The 23,496-nt window shown below is 40.0% G+C and overlaps 1 protein-coding gene across 1 annotated transcript in view; it reads right to left on the bottom strand.

Annotated features, from left to right (window-relative positions):
- Nucleotides 1–2,490: 2,490 nt before the first annotated feature.
- IFT54 (intraflagellar transport 54) overlaps nt 2,491–23,496 on the bottom strand; it is a 228,807-nt gene continuing 207,801 nt past the window's right edge. Inside the window, exon 13 of the mRNA XM_067136819.2 lies at nt 2,491–4,278. Within this exon, the coding sequence (XP_066992920.2) occupies nt 4,071–4,278 (208 nt within the window). The 3' untranslated portion in view covers nt 2,491–4,070. The remainder of the gene's footprint in view (nt 4,279–23,496) is intronic.

Raw genomic sequence — 23,496 nt, 5'->3', positions numbered from 1 at the left:
TTTCTTTCTGTCTTTTGGGTCAGAGTCCAAGTCTCTGCTCCGTATAGGACCACGGCTTGTATTACAGTCTGGTAGATCCTTATCTTTGTTTGTCTCGATAGAAGCTGGGACTTGAGCAGCTTTCCGACTGCAAACCTTGACCTGTTTCCTGCTTGAATTCTAGCCATTATTTCTTGGTCTATCTCATTCCCCTCACTGAGTACCGGTAATGCCCCAAGATATTTAAATGCTCTTACTCCTTCAAAGATTTCTCCATCCACATCTAAGGGTTTTTTTATTGTTTTCTCTGCTCACTACAAGGTATTTGGTCTTTTCCATATTCATCTTTAAGCCCACACTAATTGCTTCTTCCCTTAAAACCCTTGTCATTTTAACAAGATCTTGCTCATTCTGTGCTATCAGGACTACATCATCCGTGTATGCCAGAGTGTTAATTCTTCTACCCAGTTGAATTCCTGTCCCTAGGTTTGTTACTTTCCTCAGTGCTTTTTCTAGTACCAGATTAAACAGAAGGGGGGAGAGGCAGTCTCCCTGTTGCACTCCAGTCCTCACTTCGAACTTCTCCGACCTCTTTCCATTCACTTGCACTGAGCATGTTGCTTCTTGTATACATGCTTGTGTTAGTTTTATTAGTTTCCTGGGAACTTGTGCCCTTTCCAGTTCCTGCCATATTGCTTGCCTGTTCACACTATCATATGCTTTTTGGAAGTCCACAAATAGACAGTGTGCATCTCTGCAAAATTCCCAGCTCTTTGATAATATTTTGCCTTATTATATGCAGCCGGTCAATGGTTGATTTTCCCTTTCTGAACCCTGCTTGCTGGAATCCAAGTACTTCCTCTACGTATGGTGTTAATCGTTTTAGTAATAACATGCTCATCCGCACACATGTGGGTTGTTACAGGAAGGAGTGGTGAGGAAATAACATTGACAGCTTAAGGGGTCTATGAGGTATCGGTTTCCGAGCCTCATGAGACATGTCTGGTCGTGACATCCCAGGGAAGGGTGGTAGCAGTTCCTCACCAGGGGTGATGTCGCGGCCAGACAGATTTAGGATAGATTTAGTATATATTCATGTAGTAAAGTAGTTAGTTTAATTAGGTGGTGTGTTGCATGTGTTGCTGGCGATCCGCCCATGTGCAAGATGCTACAAAGTAGATTTAGAAGTAGTTAAGTAGTATATTCATGTAGTAAAGTAGTTAGTTTAGTTAGGTGGTGTGTTGCATGTGGAGCTGGCGATCGCCCATGTGCAAGATGCTACAAAGTAGATTTAGAAGTAGTTAAGTAGTAAGTAGTTAGTGTCTAGCTATAAATAGTTTGTGAGTGTTTATTTTATTGGAACATTGTAACTAGGCGAAAGCCTGTTTTTAATTCAAAAAAAAAAAAAAAACATGCTCAAGATTTTATATGCTGTACATAATAAGGTGATTCCTCTGTAATTGCTGTAACTCATTGGGTCTCCTTTCTTAAATATCGGGCAGATGATAAACTGTTTCCATTCTGCCGGAATCCTTTCTTTCCTCCAAATTACACATATCAGGTGGTGCATTCTATCTTGTAAGATATCTCTTCCCTCTTTCAAGTATTTCTCTGCAAGTATTCCATCTGTTCCTGGTGCCTTCCCTTTCTTCAGCATCTTTACGATTTCTCCTACTTCTTCCCTGCTAGGCAATTCATTCTCCCCTGTTTGTATTGTCGCTCTGTTTTCTCTGTATATTTCTTCTTCTTCCTCTTCTGCATCTTCTTCTGTTCTTGTAGCATTATTGATGTTTTCCTCCACATTCAGGAGATTTTCGAAATACTTTTTCCATTCTTCCATAGCTTTCGTCTCATCTGTTATCATTTGTCCTGCTTGATCTTTGATGATATCTACCCTTGCAGTATATCCTTTCTTGAAGTATCTGACTGTTCTGTGAAAGTCTCTTGCATTACCTAACGTTTTGTCCTCTTCTGCTAGGGTTATCTTTCTGTTTATATACTCACGCTTTTCTGTTTGGAGAATTTTTCTTGCTTCTCTGGTTGCATCCATGTATTCCAACCTCATTCTTTCATCTTCTTTGTCAGCCACGACATTTTGGTCGCTCTTCTCTTCTTGACAGCACCTTTGCATCTGTCGTTAAACCATCCTCTGCTCCTCCTCCTATTCACCAACGGTTTCAGCACCTCTTCTGCAGCATGTTGGACTCCGGTCTTGAGTTTGGACCATAGTTCATCTACATCATCTTCCTCATCTTCTAATGCGGAAAACTTGTTTCTAATTTCAAGAACGTATCATTCCTTAATATTATCTTCTCCCATTAGATCTGGATTAATTCTCTGGTCTGCTTCTCTTCTCTTGCTTCTATTGCATTCTATTCTTTCACGGATAGTCGTCACCACGAGATAGTGATCTGATCCTATTTCTGCACCTCTTTGAAATTTTACATTCTCAATAATATTTCTGTGTTTAGCATCCACTAATATGTGGTCTATTTGGTTCTGGATGTTTCCATCAGGTGACTTCCAGGTTACTTTACAAATGTTTTTGCGAGGAAAATAGGTGCTCACAATCCTTTCAACAGAATACTGAATACAAATAGAAATGCACCTCCATTCGGCATGTAGCGAGGGATGGAGGGTCGGCAACATCGCAGTCATGGAATGAATAAGACAGACACTGTCGTCTCTTCTCTCTCTGTGCGGCCAAGGGTCTTCCCAAGTGGTTACTGGTATAGTAATCAATAGATCAGCTCAAAACTTACTGTATTGAGAAGAGCAGACTATAATTTGTTACACATGACGCTGGTTAGCTGATAAAGAGCGGAGATGTACCATCAGACCAAGCAAATTGGCCATGCGCTTAAGGGCGCGCAGCTGTGAACTTGCATTCAGGAGATAGTGGGTTTGAACCCCACTGTCGGCAGCCCTGAAAATGGTTTTCCATTCTCACACCAGGCAAATGCTGAGGCTGTACTGTAATTAAGGCCATGGCCACTTCCTTCCCATTCCTAGCCCTTTCTTATCCCATCGTTACCATACGACCTAACTGTGTCAGTTCGACATAAAGCAACTTGTTTTAACTCTGTACCATTAGACATTTCAGCCTACTATTTAGGAGGTTTTCAGTAAGCCCAATTCAGCAGTTCAGTGTGCTGGGGATGAGAGTGGGAACACCCTATTTGTACCTATATATTTTAGCCCTTTCTCTTGTGAATAAATGTGAGCCTTCACCATCTCGACTACATGTCTATACAGATATGTCGCTGGTTTTCATTTGGAGTCCATCCTAATAATTTAATATAGTTAAAAAATAAACCAGAAACCAAGTGATAACAAAATCTCTTATGTTGCTGTTTCATTTACTAATACCAAGTTACCCTTCCAGATAGTTAGAGAACTGTAAAACCTAAAAGAATTTCCTTGCAAGCTTCCATCACTCATTTTGCATTAGCATTTTGACCTATAAAATTAAATAATATTAACCAATAATAGGTTACACTGGAAACACTGATATCCAGTATGCCAGCATTTTAAAACTCTTATCAGAAAGTTTACACTTACTCAAAGTACTAAATTATAATGATGATGATGATGATAATAAGACAATTCCTTGTTTTAGCAACCAAGGTATGTTAAATATACAAATAGGCGCATTTTGATTCCTGTGATTGAAAGAAAGAAATCTTAACAGCAAATGTCAACAAGCTATGAGGTCAAGTTCAAAAGGATACTCCTCATAATGGACAGTGGGAAGTTTCAATGAAATAGGGCAACAATATTGTACTAAATTCACATGGCATAAGGCCAATTTCTAAACTTGATGATTCAGGATTATATTTAAAGATCACAAATATTCCAGATATAAATGTTCTGACCTCAAAGTAACTTACTGCTTGTTAAAACTACTTTCATCAAATCTGTAGAAATGGCAAAATAAAATTATAGCAAAAGCAGACTGGGATATTTATTTTAAAATATCTCTTATCAGCCATCCTCTTATCCTGCAACATATTTCTATTATGGAAAATCTTAATTCGTCAAATCCTCATTTCTTCCTACTTTATAAAAAAATAAAATAAAATGAGAACATTTCAACCAATGTACTTCAGTGCCAATTTCTTCAGTTTTTCTTCCAATTCTGGGTCCATATCAACCGTTGCAATTGCATTCTTATGTATGCTATCTTCATTCTCCATAATCCTCGCCTTCACAGAACTAATTTCATCCAACTTCAGATCAATTTTTTCATTTAACTCCTTAAGACGAGCTTTCAGGGGCTCAATAGATAGTTCTGTTTTCCTGTAATCAGAAATTAGAACATTATTACAAACTCTGACAATATCCTCTTGTAAACCCATGAGAATGAACATATTTTAGTAAAAATTATCAATACAGATAGGTGTCATATGTACACCATTCTACTCATAACCTAACTCTTGTAAAACCTTCAATTATTATCTTAATACATTTTAATTATCCTTTATTATAAATGCCACATATGACTATACCCTGTAAATATGTATTGTAAATTTGTATAACCTCAAATATGTATTGTAGCTCATTGGGTGTAAGTTTGGTGCAGCCCAACAAGCGTGTGCAGTAAACGTGAACATTTTGAATAGGTGTGTTGGATAATCTAGCTAGGAGAAAATCTGATATCGGGGTGATGCTTTGGAAAGATAATGGCCTACAAATCATCCACTGTGTCATTTTCATGATCTAACTCTAAAAAGCACAATGTAACTATAAAATTAACTAAGAAAGCAAATAGTACTCACATTCGGTAACGTCTACTGTACAATAAATAAATTCCTTGGTTCTTTGAGCAGCGAACTTGTCAATGATGTCATCTTAAAATGACTTTTATTAGTCTGACAAGGATTACATGCATAAATTTTAAAAATCAAATGATCTAAAAATTATTCAAAATTCTATATGTAGACCTAAAACATTCTTGAAACTTGAAATAATGATGTATCTTCCCATATCAAGAAAAATATGCAAAATAAAAAGTGTTATTTTCTATATAGCAGAATGAATTTCTAAACTACTGAGCAACATTCTAATTCAAAGGGAAAAAAGATAAAATTTCAACAACATCCGGCCCCTAGTCATCACTTTATATCCCGAGCTGTAATCTCTGCTTATACTGCACAATCTGAATTTTCATTCACTATTCCCCCAAACTTATAACCATAAGAGATGAGCAGTAATCAGTCTCAGGTTCGGCTGGGCTCGTATGCCAGCTAAGTTAGGCTTGCATCGTGTGAAAGCACTACGGAGTGAGGCTGGGCTTGTTACATCACGAGGGCCACATCAAGGCAGCTCAGCTAACAGGGCTTGGCTTCCTTTGCAGGCTGGGCTTGCTTGGACTGGCTGAGTGGTCAATTACTGGCATAGTGCATTCACTAACAGTCTGCACCTTTCCCTTTTGAGTTAAACAAAAGAGAGATTTGGTACTGTTTTGTAAATAATGTAGTTGTAATAATTGAGATTGACCACTGCCGTATCTCAGGATAGCGTTCTAGCTCCTCATCCGCGTCCAGGTGCGATTCCCAGAACAAGATGATGGAACCAAAAGAGCACGTTTTGTATTGATGGACTGCTGTCTCACTCTAAATCATCCATGGTTTCTTTCAGAAGCTCTAGGAATTAAGTTTCAGTCATTCATGAGTTCTTTAATGACTTATTTCTCACTATTTCTACTATGACTTTTTTGCCTGCAGTTGCAGCTGATAAGACCTCAATCATTTTTTTTTTTTTCCTAGGGGTTTTATGTCGCACCGACACAGATAGGTCTTATGGCGACGATGGGATGGGAAAGGCCTAGGAGTTGGAAGGAAGCGGCCGTGGCCTTAATTAAGGTACAGCCCCAGCATTTGCCTGGTGTGAAAATGGGAAACCACGGAAAACCATCTTCAGGGCTGCCGATAGTGGGATTCGAACCTACTATCTCCCGGATGCAAGCTCACAGCCACGCGCCTCTACGCGCACGGCCAACTCGCCCGGTTCAATCATTTTACCATAATGGTTATGTACAGATTTTAGCTTAGTATTCCACATCCTGTTTCTACATCCTGACATACAATGTAGTCAACACCACTAACTAAACCTGTACGATGGAAATAGGATACAGCTTTCTGTGTTTCCTTAATTATGTATTGTACGTTCTGTGCCTGTGAATTAAGAAAATCATCTTGGAATGTGTGCCGCAAAACTATATTTAAACAATGTCTTGCATAAGGTAATCATGGAAAGCCTTCGTGAACCGTTTAGGGCTTCCTAATATTGCACCTTGATCTGCTACAAACGTAACCCTTTGTAAATCTGGCATCTGAATTCCTAACGCAGCACATTGGGTGGTAAATTCTTTCATGATGTTTTCACCAGACTTCAGAGTATTAGGGAAGTGGCAGGTTAAAAGAACTCTGTTTTTCACTGCCCACTCATTAACGTTGTGAACCATAAGGGAAATAAAATGATTTTTTTTGTAATCATCCATCCACATGTCTGTAGTTGCAGCACAAGAATAACACTGCATTGTGTCATGAGTGTCCAGTATTATAGAGCAACGTATATCACCGGGCACTTCATGAAGTTGTCAGGAAACAGCTGTCCAATGTGGTAGCATCTCACACACTTTTACTTTACCAATGACATTTCCTACGTTAATTCGTGTGCTACTATTTGAAACCCTGTGCCTGACAAAACATTAAAAGGCACACATATTTTACAAAAGCCTCTGTTATTTTACGTTTTATAGAGTTAGGAATAACTCGACTGCATGAAGCACTTACCTGACTTCAAGGAGAACAAGTGCAATTATGCCTTGCTTGGTATTTGAACTTCGTAAGAGGCAATGTCCTATATTGCATTGCACAAATTTTGTTTTCTGTCTGTTGTCATCAGTAACATAAAATCTTCCTATACTTCACTCTTTCCAGCACTATTTTCTTTCAATGCATTTTATTAATTTTATTATTTTACTCTCGACTTCACTTTGAATATCCATGTTCAACAAGCACTGCATTGAACTGAACACAGCAGATAATACTACCTGCGACTGTTTGGCCAAGGTTGGGTGGCAGCTAAAAAACCTGATGAATTAGGGGAGTATGAACAGCTATGGGCAGAGGAAGCTGCTGTCTTGCAGATGTAGCAGGGGACTGCTAAAGACTAAGGGAGATAACCCTGACAGAAAATCTTCTCTAATGTTAAGCCTAGCAAGCCAGTTGGAGAGTAATTGCAATTGCTTTCAAAACTTATATGAGCCTTGGATGTAAGCAGAGAATTCAGAGTAAACAACAGTACCCACAGATCCATATCAGGTATGATGGCTTACAGCCTGATAATAGGCCAGCTTTTGCGAGTGTGCAACAACCTACGAAAAGAAAACGCACTCGAATAGGAACAATCAATGTAATGAGCTTGACTGGAAAATGTAGAGAGTCGATGGACATCATGGAGAAAAGGAAAATATCAATCCTAGGAAAGAGTGAAACAAAACTGAAAAGTAAAGAGAAGAAGGAGTTGAGGAAGAACTATCCAATACTCGACTGGAAAAGGGAAGTTGACATTGGTGCAGTTGTATGCCTCACCAGACCTAGAAGAAACTATCAGTGAAGGGAGTGCAATCATCATCGGGGACCTCAAGGCACAGCTCGGGACAGACAGGAATGGCTACAAGAAGGTGATGTGCTCACGATCTTGGGAGAAGGAATTCAGAAGGGGAACATCTGTTAGACTTCTGCATTAGAAACTGCTTGGTAGTAAAAAACAGTTGGTTCAACAAAACAGTGACAAGTGACCCAATACAGTTGGGATGGACAGAGCAAGGTCACTGACTACGTCATTACAGATAAAGAAAGAAGTAGACTTGTGACTGATGTCGAGATGATTCCAAGTGGCAACCTCAATAACGACCACTGGTTGTAAGTAGCAGATCTGAAAGACAATAATGCACCAAAGATAACAACTAGGAAATTACTTAAGATTAGTATGGGAACTGTAACAGATTGGAAAAAGAACTATCTGGACCGTTTAAGAGGACAATTGCCTACAGAAGAAGTGGAGAGTAATGAGGTAGAGTGGAACAGATTTTAAAACATGTTGATAAAGGAAGCTGTTGAGATTTGGGGGAAGACTAGTGTGAGAGTAAGAGAAAAAGGGATGCACTGGTGGAGTGGAAGAGTGAGTTCCTCAATAAAGGAAAGGAATACAGCACAAAAAGAATGAGACAGAGAGAAATCCAAGCCAGAAGAGATAAGGGATGAGGGGAACGTCAGAGACCTTACGCAAGTTTACCAGAACAAGAAACCAGGAGTTAAAAGAATAGTAAAAGAGGTGAAGATAAAGTGCTGGGAGAACTTTACAAACAGCAGAGCCCAATATGAAACTATTGTCTAGAGTGATCAAAAATAAAAAGAATGCAATCAAAACCATTAAGGCAGTTGAGGATCCCAGTGGAAACTTGGGCAGGAAAGAAGAGGACATCAGAGAGGTTCTGAGGAATCATTTTGATCACCTACTGAACAGGTCAGAAGCAGATCAGAGGACAAAAGATCTAGCTGTTGAAATCTACACACAGGACCTCCCACATTAAATGCACAGAAACAGAAGCAGCACTTAAGAAGATCCTGCATGCGAAATCCCAAGAAATTGAAGAAGTCAACAGGGACATGATTAATACAGCAGGAGTTCAGGGTTTACAATGCAGTGTAGAAGGAGGACATGATACTGTACCAGCTGCTTGGAGCAAGGGTGTCATTTTCCCCTGTTTAAAAAAGGAAATAGCTGTAAAATGCTCCAACCACCAAAGAATAACACTTCTTTCTCAAAGGCTTAAAATTCTCGAGAAGATCTTAGAGAGAAGATTGCTAGTTATCTTAGAGCCACAGTTAGAAGAGGAACAGTATATGGCTTCAGGCCTAATGGGTCCACAACAGACATAATCTTCAGTGTTCATATGTTAATCAAGAAATATCGGAAGAAAATCAAAGATCTACTCAAGGTTTCCCTGGATATTGAGAAGGCATACGCCAGCATTGCAAGACAGAAGATATGCCAGAGGGACTGATGAAGAAAGTTCAGATGCTGAATGAGCACTGTACCAGCTGTGTGCAATTTGGGAATGGACATTCATCCTGTTCCAGACTAAAAATGGAGTCCAGCAAGGCAGTGTACTATCCCCATCATTGATCATGGATGACATCATGATCTTGGGAGAAAATGAGGAACAAGTACATTTGAGACGCAATGAATGGAAGGTCAAGTTCCAGGAATTCAATTTCAAGATAAGCAAAGCCAAAACAACAGTGATGGCAATAAACAGGGAGGGACAACAAGTGAACATCATGCTAGGAAACTATACACTGTAAAGTGTGGAAAACTTTCCATATCTCAGCAGTGTAATTTCTTGAGACATGCTAGCCACAAATGAGATGGCAAATGGAATACAGATTAATAATAATAATAATAATAATAATAATAATAATAATAATAATAATAATAATAATAATAATAATAATGTTATTTGCTTAACTTCCCACTAACTACTTTTACGGTTTTCGGAGATGCCGAGGTGCCGGAATTTTGTCCCGCAGAAGTTCTTTTATGTGCCATTAAATCTACCGACACAAGGCTAACGTAGTTGAGCACGTTCAAATACCACTGGACTGAGCCAGGATTGAACCTGGCAAGTTGGGGTCAGAAGGCCAGTGCCTCAACCTTCCAAGCCACTCAAAGTAAGTAAGAACACTCTTCTGGGATACCAAAGTACCATCAGAAATAAAGTTTCAATCAATACTTCATACCAATTTTAACCTATGGTATTGCAATGTACACCCTCTCTAAGAAGGACCCAACAAGGTTACGGGCATCTCAGATAAACAATTCCAAAAACAAAACTGTGAGAAAAGAAGCTGGGATTGAGACATTGTTAGATGGCATGAGCATATCCAAACTGAGGTGGTTCGGGCATGTAATGAGGATGGAGCCCACAAGGGCAGCTTATGTTAACCTTGAGAGGCATATGGCAGGAAAACAGATGGTAGGAAGACCAAAAACCCTCTGCGTGGACATCGTAAAGATGGACCTGATGATGATGATGCTTGTTGTTTAAAGGGGCCTAACATCTAAGGTCATTGGCTCCTAATAGTACGAGATGGATGACATGATATGATAATTACAGTTTTAAAATGTATCCACTGACTACAATTTAAAACAAATGAAGATGAATAACGATGGTGAATTTAAAATAATCAGTGGATCTAATTCGCAATGTCTTATTTTCGGTAAAATGAAAGATGATAGATAATGGTAGAATAAGACATTGCCTTAAAATTCAATAATATATCATGTAAATGGCTATTTAAAAAACACATTAAAATAGACAAACACAAACTAAAACAGAGTCAAATTAATAAACCTAATACACAACACTACATTTATATACAATAAAACAAACCCCTATCCCTCATAAAATGGATGACGCAGGATGAGGGCGATGGCACTCGGGAGTTTTAGACTGCGGTGCAGATTGACCAGGTCCACACACTCCGTAAGGATGTGTACCATGGCAAGATGATCGCCGCAAGTACACACCGGAGGGGGTTCTCCTTTAAGTAAATAGGAGTGCATTACTATACTGTGGCTGATCCAAAGACGACATAATACCACTGCTTCCCTCCGAGAAGCCCAAAGGGGACTCCTCCATACCTTCGTTGTACCTTTTATCGCTCTCAGCTGAAAGCGAATATCACTTGCTGCAACCTTGTAAGGCTACGGGGACAATGTAATTGCCTCCTTGGCAGCCTTTCTGCTAACTCGTTTCCCTCTACACACATGTGGCTTGGGAGCCACATAAACGTGATTCTGGTGCCGGCATCCGAACACCCGGCCACCAGGTCCTGCATCTGCTGCACCAGAGGGTGCCGAGGAAAACAGGTATCAATAGACTATAGCGAGCTCAAGGAGTCAGTACACAGCAGAAAGTGTCGGCACTCATCGGACAGTGCGTACCGCAGAGCTTCACAGATAGCATAAAGCTCTGCTGTGTACCCACTACAGGTTTCTGGGAGAGCAAAAAAACCTATCATTGTCAACAACGAACGCACAGCCCACCTTCGTTTCTGCCCTTGAACCATCCGTGTAAACGACGACTGAACTTGGACAGGAAGAGCCTTCGATAAATGGAAGGGTCCGTGGTTTCCTTCAGGCCAGTGTGCAGATCCAGGATTATTTCAGGTTGTTGTATTATCAACAGAGGTACCCCACTTGGTTGTCTGACAAGGCAGGGAACCAAAGGTACATCAAACAATCCGGGACTGCTATCCAAGCGTATTCCAACTGGCAGCATTGCTCGATGATAAGCAGCATACAGCCAACGGTTTACATTGTGGAATACGCAAGGATAGCTTGAGTGAAGTGGAATCTGTCGCAAACTTGCAGCATAGGACAGAAGCATTTTCTGGCGCCTCAGATTCAGCGAGCAGGCTAGCAATGGGGCTTGTAGGAGATATCCCGTTTCCAAACTAACCCCGCTGTGGTGGATGCTATTCAGTTTTGCAAGGACACTTTGCCTTGCTGATCCATATGCTGCACTGCCGTAGTCTAACCTGGATAAAATATGTGCCCTATAAAATCTTAGGAGCACCATGCGGTCAGCCCCGCAATTAGTATGGCTAAGAAACTTCAAAATATTCAACTTCTTAGTGCATTACACTGTTAAATGCCGCACATGTGGCTCCCTTGATAATATGCTACTGAAAAGGAGCCCAACAAATCAGCAAGTGTCAACTATGGGAAGAGTGACATTTCCTAAATAAAGCTCAGGATGCAAGTGAAGAGTTCGCTTCCAGCAAAAGTGCACAACAGAGGTCTTTGCGGTTGAAAATTGAAAGCCATATTCTAAAGTCCACTGTTCCACTCTTCTAATAGCTTGCTGTAGTTGTCACTCTGCGACTGCCATATTATGCGAGCTATAATGCAGAGCAAAATCATCCACATACTGTGATGGTATTACTGCTGAACCAGCAGCAGTGACAGTACCCTTTATGGAAATCGCAAACAGAGTGACACTGAGAACCGATCCTTGTGGGACTCCGTTTCCTTGAATGTGGTATTGCGAATATGCCCTCCCTACTTGGACACAGAATAGACGAAGAGACAAAAATTTCACAATAAATACCAGCAAGTTACCTAGGAATTTCCACTGATGCAGGACTGAAAGTATACCATATCGCCATGTGGTGTCATAGGCCTTTTCTAAGTCAAAGAAAACAGCCACAAAATGCTGTTTGCGAAGAAACGCATCCTGGACAGAACTCTCCAGGCATACCAAGTGGTCAGTGGTTGAGCGAGTGGCTTGAAAACCACATTGGTACTCAGACAAAAGTCTTTGTTTCTCCAGACACCACACAAGTTGGCAATTTACCATCCTCTCAAATAGCTTACACAAACAGTTAGTAAGACAAATAGGTCTGTAACTTCCTGCATACTTAGGATTTTTGTCAGGCTTGAGGGCAAGAATTACTATGCCCTCTGGCCACTGAGATGGAAACTCACCTTCTATCCAGATTTGGTTGAACACACGAAGGAGATATAACAGACTATCCTCACTAAGGTGTTGCAGAGTTCCCACTCCGTAAACGGCTTGAAGTTTGAAGCTTGAAAGGCAAAATTGAGGTGATAACGTTCTGCCTCCTGCTTCACATCGAGGAAATCACAATGGTAATTTCCGGAGCCAGACACATCAAGCGAAATTCTTTCTTGAATAAAATTACTGTGTCCACCTATTCAATACAATTATATTTTGTAGTGATTAAATTCTACATAAAATATAAACACTAGTTAGGGACATGTTTCGCCCTCGTTTTGGGCATCTTCAGCCTAATACTAATCTTAAGGTCAAGTCTTAAATCTATTAACATTGGAACTTAATACTAAACTTAAATTAATATCAAATCTTATGCTTATTACAAAGTTGTGTTTTAAGTGATATTTACATAGTTTACAATATGTACATTAACTAAAATCTAGAATTTGTGAACAAGGAAGCAATAAAATATTTTATTTTACAATGACTAGAAAACGTCTGAAACGTCTGGATGAAGGTTTATGCAGATGTGTACGTATTGGCTAGAGATTGATCATAGCATGAATAGGAGTTTCTCCAACTGTTTGACTAGAGATTGATCACAGCATGAATTGGGGCTTCTCAAACTTTATGGATGAACATTAGGTTGAAGGTTTTACAGCTGGTTCATTCAAAGGTTCATTATCATCATTATCATAAGTATATTGTCGCAAACCCACTTTAACCACGGTTCCGGTTTTGCAACAATATATTTATGATAATGACCATAACCATGAGCGCGATGGCATTCTTTGATAGCTGCTGCAATTTCTTCGTCCCACCAAGGAACGAGTTTTTGGTGAGGAGTCCCTGAAAACGATGGAGCGGACTCCTCAGCAGGAACAAGAATAACTTGTGTTATGTAATTGATATCGCTGTCTATGCTCTGCCTGGTCACGTCGTTAAAGACAGCTAGTGATGTGAACTTTGGCCAATCAGCATGTTTAAGTATCCATCAAAAAGGAGCCTCGATGGATTTCTGTTTCAACAAAATAAAAACAATGGGAAAAGGGTCACTGTCACAGAGATCATTGTGTGTATTCCACTGAAACAGGGGAACCAGCGTTCGGCTGAATAGACTCACGTCTATGCGAGAGTATGTGCTGCAACGTATGCTGAAGTGAGTTGGTTCACCTGTATTCAAAATACATAAATCCAGCTCTCTTAATAAAGTTTCCAACTCCCTTCCCCTGGGGCAAGGCATTTCAGAGCTTGATATAGGGTGATGGGCATTAAAATTGCTCAATAGGAGGAATGGAGGTGGAGGCTGATGTATAAGATCAGTTCCATAATTTATATTAAGAGGCTGGCCTGGTGGATAATAAACATTACACACTGTTGCTATGACAGGCAGCGGAACTCGAACTGCTACAGCCTCCAGCGAGATTCTTAGTGGAACCTCGTCGCTATAGGTATCGGAACAGCCAAAACTGCCAACACCACCGGAAGACCGGTTAGCATAATGTCGTTCTGTCGAGTATAGTCGGAAATTTTTCAAGACCATATGATGACCAGGTCTGAGGTTAGTTTACTGAATGCAGACTAAACATGTTGAATACTCACTAATTAACTGGTGCAGCTCAGAAAGATGCCTATCATAACTGTTACAATTCCACTGTAACAGTGACATAGTGTGAACTAAGAGAGGATGAGCGTTAGGTTATACTTAAAACCTAAGCACTCACATCAACATCTACATCCATGAGAGCTCGACATCAATCCCGCTGTCGACGGACGAGGGGACTGACGCCCAGAACTTCGACGCTTTTGAGGGGCGGGATGTCCTCTTGCGAGGGGAGCGCGCAGGTTTTGGAGTAAGCATACCTGCTGGCACTGATTCATACCCTCCAGATAGAGGGCATAATTTCCCTTTCTCAGGAGAAGTGCAAGAGCACCCGGTAAGGGCGTTCCTCTTCTCTGTCTTCTTTTCCACTTTAGACAGGCTGGGAGATATTTACCAAGCCCTGGTTGATGATGCCGCCCCCGCCGGCTTAGGCATGGATTTTGCAGACCTCTTGCTGGGAGGAGACTTGGCCTTTCCCCCGCTGCTGTGCCGGCTGTTTGTTTGTGGTTGAAGGTGGGGTGGTCCCCCCCTTCGAGCTTTTACTCTTAGCGGTTTTGCTCACAGAAGCAACAGCTGCCTTGGGCGCAGTGATCATAACAGATTGAAAAGATGTAAACGACGAACCTGGAAGACTCTGTACTACTTTCGTGTAGTCTAGTGTCTTGGCGGAGCATTCATAGAATTGAACTTACAGCGCGCTTCCTAGTAGGAAAGACCATCCAGGGTCTTGATCTCCTGGATCTTCTTCTCACCGGGATATACCGGACAGTTCCGATCTCGAGGTGAATGAAAACCAGGGCAGTTAGTGCACCTGTAAGGAGTTGTGCACTCTTCCGTGCCGTGATTTCCTCTGCCACATGTACCACATACAGACGGATTCAAGCAACAAGATACCAAATGCCCGAACCTCTGACATTGATAGCAGCGCATGGGAGGCTGGATGTATGGCCTCACATCGCGGCGATAGGTTGTTACCTTTACTTTTTCTGCTAACACTGACAATTTGAAGGAGACAATGAACGCACCTGTGGCAATGTCCTCCATCAACTAATCGTCAGTGTTCAAGATGAGATCTCGCTGGAAGATAACTCCACGAACCAGATTAAAGGTCTTATGCTCCTCCACTTTGACGGGAATATCACCAAAGTGGTCGCACTTAAGTAAATGATCAGCTTGCACGGCAGTGTGCGTCTTTAGCAAGAAACTACTGTTGCGCATTTTTTCCCCCCAATAGCTCCCTCTGTGGATCAGTGGTAGAGTGTCTGCCTCCGGATCCCAAGATAGCAGGTTCAAAACCGGCAGAGGTAGTCGGATTTTTGAAGGGCGGAAAAAATTCCAATCGACACTCCATGTCGTACGATGTCGGCATGTAAAAGATCTCTGGTGACACATTTGATGTTTACCTGACAAAATTAATTAAATCTCAGCCATAGACACCCAAGAGAGTTTCAGTTTACTTGGTCTGACATCTAGTGGGCCTGGAGTAAAACGGAACGTCGAAATTGACGAGCAGACAAGCAGATGGCATCAAACTGAAATGTCTGCACACGGTAGCTGAGGCCATATGATGATGATGATGATTATTATTATTATTATTATTATTATTATTATTATTATTATTATTATTATTATTCCCCCAATCTTTCAGTTTGCCTGCTATGTGCCTACTAAACAAAATAGACTTTACCAGCTTGAAGTCACTCCCATCAGTTCTGCTAGCAACCAGAAACCTAGGGAAACTGGACCCATTCCTTCACGCTGCGCTTGTTCCCGGGGGGGGATTGAACCCCTGAAGGAATCAAAAGTTAAAGACTTTGGTGAGGGACCACCTTGGGCAGGCTGAAGACGTTTCGAAGCCATGCCCAAAATCACCCTCCCTGAATGCCACCCAGGGATCTCTGTAGCCAAACCAAGCAGCCAAGGCAATACCCACCTGGTCGTAGCAGGTATTGCCAGGGGTCCGATGTTGGCGATGCCTCATATGGAATGACAGAGGCAATGAACACTAGGACTCCCTTCCTCCAATCACCCGCGATAGCATGTACCCCATAGCATTTACAGAGTAATAAATACAGAGAAAAAAATAAGAAAAATTAATAATAATATGTCCTAACCTGCTTAACTGGAAATAAGTGGATGAAGGAAGTCAGAGAAGATTGGGAGACTATTGGCATAAAGGAAAAATATCCACTGATGACAGTACAGGATAGGTCCAAATACAAAAAGCTCATGGAGGTCACAGATGGACAGACACCAGGATCCAGATTCAGATCACGGAAGCCGAGAGAAAGAGGAGGAGTGAGAGAATGAAGAGGTATTGGGAAGAAAGAAGACGTACCGAACAAGTCACTCGTGATCCTCAGGGGTCGTAACGAACCTAATAATAATAATAATAATAATAACAATAATAATAATAATAATAATAATAATATGTCCTATACTATGTACAAGATGTATTACGTACCCATAACAACTTACAGAGCAGAAACTTAGACAATGACAAAGAAGGATGAGAGTCGAATACAGGGAGCTAAAATGAAGTTCTTGAGGAGTATGATACAGAAGAGGAGTATGATACAGAAGAGTAGAAGAGACAAAATAAGGAATGAGAAAATCCGGGAAGAAATTGGAGTGGAAAAAATTAATGATAGAATAGAGAAGAGCCAACTAAGATGGTTTGGGCACATAAAGCGAATGAGCGACGAAAGAATGCCAAAAAAGGTGATGGAAATGCAAATCCAAGGAAGGAGAGGCCATGGACGACCACTATTGAGATGGAAGGATACCATCCAACGCAGCATTATAGAAAGAAACCTGGACTGGGACACAGTGTTGGAGGAGGAGTGGTGGAAAGACCGAAGAAAGTGGAGAGGAACCATATTTGCCCCTACCTGGCTACAGCTGGATAAAGGGAAAGGATGATGATGATGATGATGATGATGATGATGTCCTCCTGGCATTCGGCTGTGCAGGGACCTGTGTTGTCAGGTGGATACAGCTACACGGGTACATGGCGCTCCCACCCACAGGATTTCTGGGTGGTCACGATCGGGCTTTCGGGTGTAATTGCACACATAAGAGGCCCATCTCCAAGTAGCATGCACATCAAGAATTTTGAATCAGTCTACAACCACCCTTAAAAAAATATATATATATATATATATATATATATATATATATAAAAAGAGGGGACCGATGGCCACATGATCCTTTTAGTCACCCTCTACGACAGGCAGGGATTACCTGCGAATGTATTCAGCCCCTCCTATCCACAGGGGGTCTAACACATAATACCAAACCGCAATCCATGTTTGCGCCTAGGTCGCCCCTTTCAGTCGCCTCTTTTACGACAGGTAGGGGATACGGGGGTTGTATTCTACATCTGCGTCCCTCACCCGCAGGGAAAGATGGACCTTGCAGACTGGGGAAGGACACTAGAGGGCGTCATTAATAACAGAACGTATCTCAGTAAGCCAGAGTGGAACAAGCTTGCTAACAGTACCTGGGAAACTGGAACTGTAAAATGAGATGATGGTGGCAGGATAGTATAATGTAATAATAAAAGAAGAAGAACCTAACACTAATACTATGAAGCTGCATTGTAACAATCCAAATTATATTATTTATATTTATATTGTTTAAAAATTATAACAGAATAAAAATGATAATTTGAACTAAGCTCAAACCTTTGAATCATTAAGTGAGCATTTTCCTGCTGTTCTATGAGAAGCAGATATCAAATGACTCCTCCTTAAACACCATATAGTTGACAGTGCTTCTACTGCACATCTACAAGTGCATGCGTCATTTTATTTCATTACAGAATATTATAATGTAATAATAAAGGAAAAAGAAACTAACACTGATATTAAGCAGCTGTAATATTCCAAATCTAACATTTATATTATTTATACCACTAAATAACAAAAGGTAACTTGAACAAAGCTCAAACTCATAATCATTGAATCATTAAGCAAGCGTTTACCTGCTGTTCCACAAGAAACAGATATCGAATAACTCCTTAGTTCAGCATAGTTCACAGCACTCTACTGTGTATCATGTACTGGGATTCAAAATGGAACTTAGAATTACATAAATATATTTCATATTTGATTCTGTATTGACGACTACTATTCGAATGATTTATATATGTAATAAATAGTCCACCTTTTCAAAACATACAAACAGTGAAATTAAATTACTAAGACATTATCCCATAATTCGGAAAATTTTCCAGCTACTTAATGTGGAATAATTTATATATAATTGATAAATTAATCTTAAACTTTCAGCTGAAAAGGGGAACATCTTTTAAACCTTATAAGTTTTGACATGTCAAAAACACATTGAATTAAGGTTACTAAATGTACTAGTATTAACACACAACATTCCCTAAAGAAATTAAAATACCCAGGTAAACATTAAACATTAACATTCATGTTAAAAAGCCCGTAGGCTAAACGATGTGGTGATACCTTGAAGAAATATCCTGCAAATCACTAATGTTACTCCATATCAGCAATTCTCAAACGTGAATGTTTTCCAGGCGGTACGGGAACAATAATTCTTACTGAGAAAGTGACAAAATGACAAAAGAATCAAACGTTGAGATCAGTTTTGAGGTATAAAATATAAACTTTTTTCTTTGATTATCTGAAGAACATATTATTATCTGACACAACACTACAGTAGTACTGTATTTCTACTACACTACTACAGGTTTACCATCATATTAGCTGCATGGGGGGATTCTGCATTTTTACTTTAAAACATGACTCTGTGAATCATTCATATTCAACTTAAATAACGTATTATTTCTTTTCTATTATTGATCTTTTCTTTTCAATATTAATTAGTATTAATTACAATTACAGTATAAATAAGTAAATGCAACAAAATATACATTGCTAAGAATATCAGTGGCTTCAATTTGTTTTAAATAGGTAATAGGTAATAGTATTCCCTTTCTAATGTTTGTAAGAAGATAATGTAATATGTGGCATTATTTTATTTTGGAGAATAGAAGAGGAATCATCCATCTTTCTATACAATACTGAATGAACTGACTAAAAATTACATTTCATGTTTCTGGTACCGGTTTTGACCTTCTCAAGATCATCCTCAGCCGTACAGTTAAAAATTAGCAACTTATTAAAAATATGTACATAATATTTAAAAAACCTTGAACGAAAACACTACATTCACAAAACATAAAACACTTTAAAATACTATATATAACCAGATCATATAAAAAGCTTTGTAAAGTTTTCAATAAATATTGGCTTGTCGTAAGTTCCATAATATGGCTATCATATAAAACACTTCCCAGCCTGTACTTGCTTACCGTGTATATGTCTGGCTTGTTGTTGGGGTTTCAAGGTTCCAATCTAACATAATTTGCCACCTTGGATTAATGTATAAAAAGAATGTTTTATTTCCTTGCTCGCAAATCGAAGCAGTCTAGTCATGATTTGTTAACTGAGTGGCTGAAAATATAGTTGTGAGTTCAGAATTTTACTTTGTGTGTTTGTCTGTATTTTCTCACATCAACCAAGATGAAGAAATGATTTATGGCACAACTCATTAAAAATCAAAGACTCAAAAGAGATAGTCAGGCTACTTCTGATGAAGATATTGTGAAAAATGTTGCAGAGCCACTGGAAACTGAATCCTTCTCTCATAGGAGTATGTTTTCTGAATAGAAATTGGGCCAATGACCTAGATGTTAGGCCCCTTTAAAGAAGAAGGATCATGAACAGAAATCTCAACATACGGTCAGAAGGTATGATCATGTGTATGTGTCCTTTGCATTGTTTGCCATGAGATCCTTCCCAACAATTCAATGAAGCTATCTTTATTAAAAAGACATTTTCATATGAAACACAAGAACCTGAAGAATAAGTCGCTTTAATTTTTTGAACGAAAGTAAGTTCATATAAGGTGTGGTAAACAACAGATTGCCTAATTTTCATCTGTGAATAGAAAGGGTCTTGAAGCATCATTCAAAATAAGCTTAAGAAGATGTAGGGCTGGAAGACCACACACTGATGGCGAGTCATATTTACTGCCTGCGGCTCGTTGCCTATGCTATAATACAAGGCCTTGAAATGCACTCGTGGAAACGGGTTGCTTCCTAATTCACCATTCAGCCGTTAGGATCGCGGTCTTGCCCCCTTGTATTCGCATGGCCGTATATGTCAATTAAAGTATATCCTAAATAAAAAGAACTGAATGTTTTTGCGAGTATTGACAGTACTTTATTTATAGAGCGGTGCTGCATTGGCTTGGATATGTCATTGAAGTTTCAAAACTTTCCTTCTGAGGGGCTTCTTATCAAGTTTCAAAACTTTCTCTCTACTACGTGAGTGGCTCAAAGCAATGTTGTCTAACAGAGGTCACAGAAATGTTCATAGTAGAAAAAGAGGTAGCTGAAGAAGAGCTCGATGTCATAGCTCGTTAGGTTCCTCATCAACGCATAATGCAAATGTATACTTATGAGGTATTTTAGGCAGGCCACAGTGGACTGGGTAGTCAAGATCTATGCCTGATACATTTCTCTCATGATTCTTTTTTACTTTCTCTGAATGCATTTTTAAGTTTCTTAATATATGACAGGAAATCATTAATTAACCAACTAAGGAGTTTATCTTCAGTACTAAAAGATGCTTTTTTTTTTTTTGCTACTGACTTTACATCGCACCGACACAGATAGGTATTATGGCGACGATGGGATAGGAAAGGCCTAGGAGTTGGAAGGAAGCGGCCGTGGCCTTAATTAAGGTACAGCCCCAGCATTTGCCTGGTGTCAAAATGGGAAACCAAAACCATCTTCAGGGCTGCCGACAGTGGGATTCGAACCATCTTCCGGATGCAAGCTCACAGCCGCGCGCCCCAAACCGTACGACCAACTCGCCCGGTTAAAAGATGCTCATTTGTTCTCGTTCCTGAATATGTCCCATGTGAGGTGCTGCAGATGTTATGCGCATTGAACAATTTAATAAAATGCTCCATAAAACAAATGGCTTATTTTAAACTGTATTTTATGCTCTCGGGACAAAACCACCTCCATACTTTACAAACCAGAGATTGTTTCAGGGGAAAATACAAAAAATACAATATTTTTAGTTCTTGCTACATTCATTTTCGTGAAATTTGTTGGGCAAATTATTTTCCTCGTTGGTTTCCTAATTTAAGATTTCTGAGTTTGAAGATGCCTCTCAAATGATAGCCGGTCACGGTAGCATAGTTTAAAAAAGTCCAGTGACAAATTTTGGGATCGCCCGATTATTACGACGTAACTCGGATCAAAACTTGGGAACAGAGGCCTACTTCGATCAGCTTGAAGTCGTATCTCATGCGTAATACTTCCTCTGTATAATGTTTTGAATATTGAACATTCACTGGAAACCTGTGAAACGAAATTCCACTACCTTTAATTTCTCGTGAATAAACCATGACTGGAACTGCAAATGCTTAACATCAGACAAATACATAATACATTCACAACCAACTCAGTTAATGAACACGTTTAAAGGCGCGAGCCTGGTAGACAGGGGGCAAGATAGCGATCCTAGCGGCCCGGCATTGAACTTCAGTGTAACCACTTCCATAGCGTTTTTACGGGCTCTATTTCCAGGCCTTGTATTATAACGTAGGCAACGCTGCAGCTAAAGACATGGTGTCGAATGTTACTGGTGAAAAACAGGCAAATCAGTTGGGTGTTATTCACTTGTGCAATGACAGTTTCTCACAGAATTTCAAGTATGGGTAGTTTTTAAGAGAACATCTCGTAACCAATCTCAAGTTCACAAAATACTTTGCTATACAGCTGGTTGAAACTACAGATTGCACAAATATGGCACAACTGATAGCATTTGTTATATATTCTATATATATTAATTCTACCCCTGCAGTGGCAGAAGATATCATTTTCTGCAAGGAGCTTCTAGAATGAACAAACAAAACCAAATCCCATGGCACTACAGCCCTTGAAGGGTCTTGGCCTACCAAGTGACCGCTGCTCAGCCCGAAGGCCTGCATATTACGAGGTGTTGTGTGGTCAGCATGATGAATTCTCTCGGCCGTTATTCTTGGCTTTCTAGACCGGGGCCGTCATCTCAGCGTCAGATAGCTCCTCAATTCTAATCACGTAGATTGAGTCGACCTCGAACCAGCCCTCAGGTCCAGGTAAAAATCCCTGACCTGGCCGGGAATCGAACCAGGGGCTTCTGGGTAAGAGGCAGGCACGCTACCCCTACACCACGGGGCCGGCAGAACGAACAACAGCACAAAATTTATTTGACACTCTTGATGGTTATCTAAGGCAGCATGATGTTGACTGGGAAAAGTGCATTGGTGTGTGTACTGGCGGTGCAAAAGCAATGACTGGAAAACATACTGTTGTGATTTCCCTGATAAAGTTGCTCCAGAGGTAAAATTCGTTCACTGTAGTCTTCACAGAGAGGCTCTAGTGGCGAAGAAGTGTCTATCAAAATAGTGTTGACAGAAGCAGTGAAAATAGTTAATTTCATAAAATCAAAAGCAGCCAATTCCAGATTATTTGCGATCTTATGTGAAGAAATGGGGAGCGAACATAAACATCTTCTCTTCCATACTGAGGTAAGATGGCTTTCCAAAGGGAACTGTCTTGAACTTCTTGTCTTAATTCAAACAATGCAAGTTTTTCTTCCTGGTAGTAAGTGTGATTTTAGTGATAGGCTTACAGATGAACAGTGGTTATGCAGACTAGCTTTCTTAGCTGATATCTTTTAGCAGCTCAGTGAGTTGAATACACAACTGCAGGATAAACACAAAACAATCTTCATGGTTCAGGACAAAAAAGAAACTTCAGATTGCCTTTAACGAAACTGTGAATAGAAAACTTTCATTCTATCCGTTCTTAGGAAATTTTGTGGATGGAAATTAAATTGAGCTTCATGATTCCATTATGACATAAAAGAACGTTATTCAGGATTGACTGAAGATTTTGGCGAGTACTTTCCTGAGAATATAGACACCGAGTTCTGGATTTGCGACCCTTTTGCCAAGGTGAACATAAACATTACTTTTCAAGAAAAGAATAGGAAGAAATCTTTGTCCTGTGATGAAACAATCCAAGCAGTTTCAAGGAAACATCTTTGACAAACTTCTGGTTGCAGAGACAAGTTGATTTTCCTAACATAGCCTGATGTGCTATAAAGTTCAAGATGCCCTCAACAATGCACCTATGTGAGAGTAGCTTTTCATCCATGGTGAACCTGAAAAATAAGTACTGCAATAGGCTAAATATAGAGCTGAACCTCCACTTGAAAGTCTTGCC

This window comes from Anabrus simplex, chromosome 1 (assembly GCF_040414725.1).
Source record: "Anabrus simplex isolate iqAnaSimp1 chromosome 1, ASM4041472v1, whole genome shotgun sequence".
NCBI lineage: Eukaryota > Metazoa > Arthropoda > Insecta > Orthoptera > Tettigoniidae > Anabrus > Anabrus simplex.
This window is presented reverse-complemented; position numbering and strand designations above follow the sequence as displayed.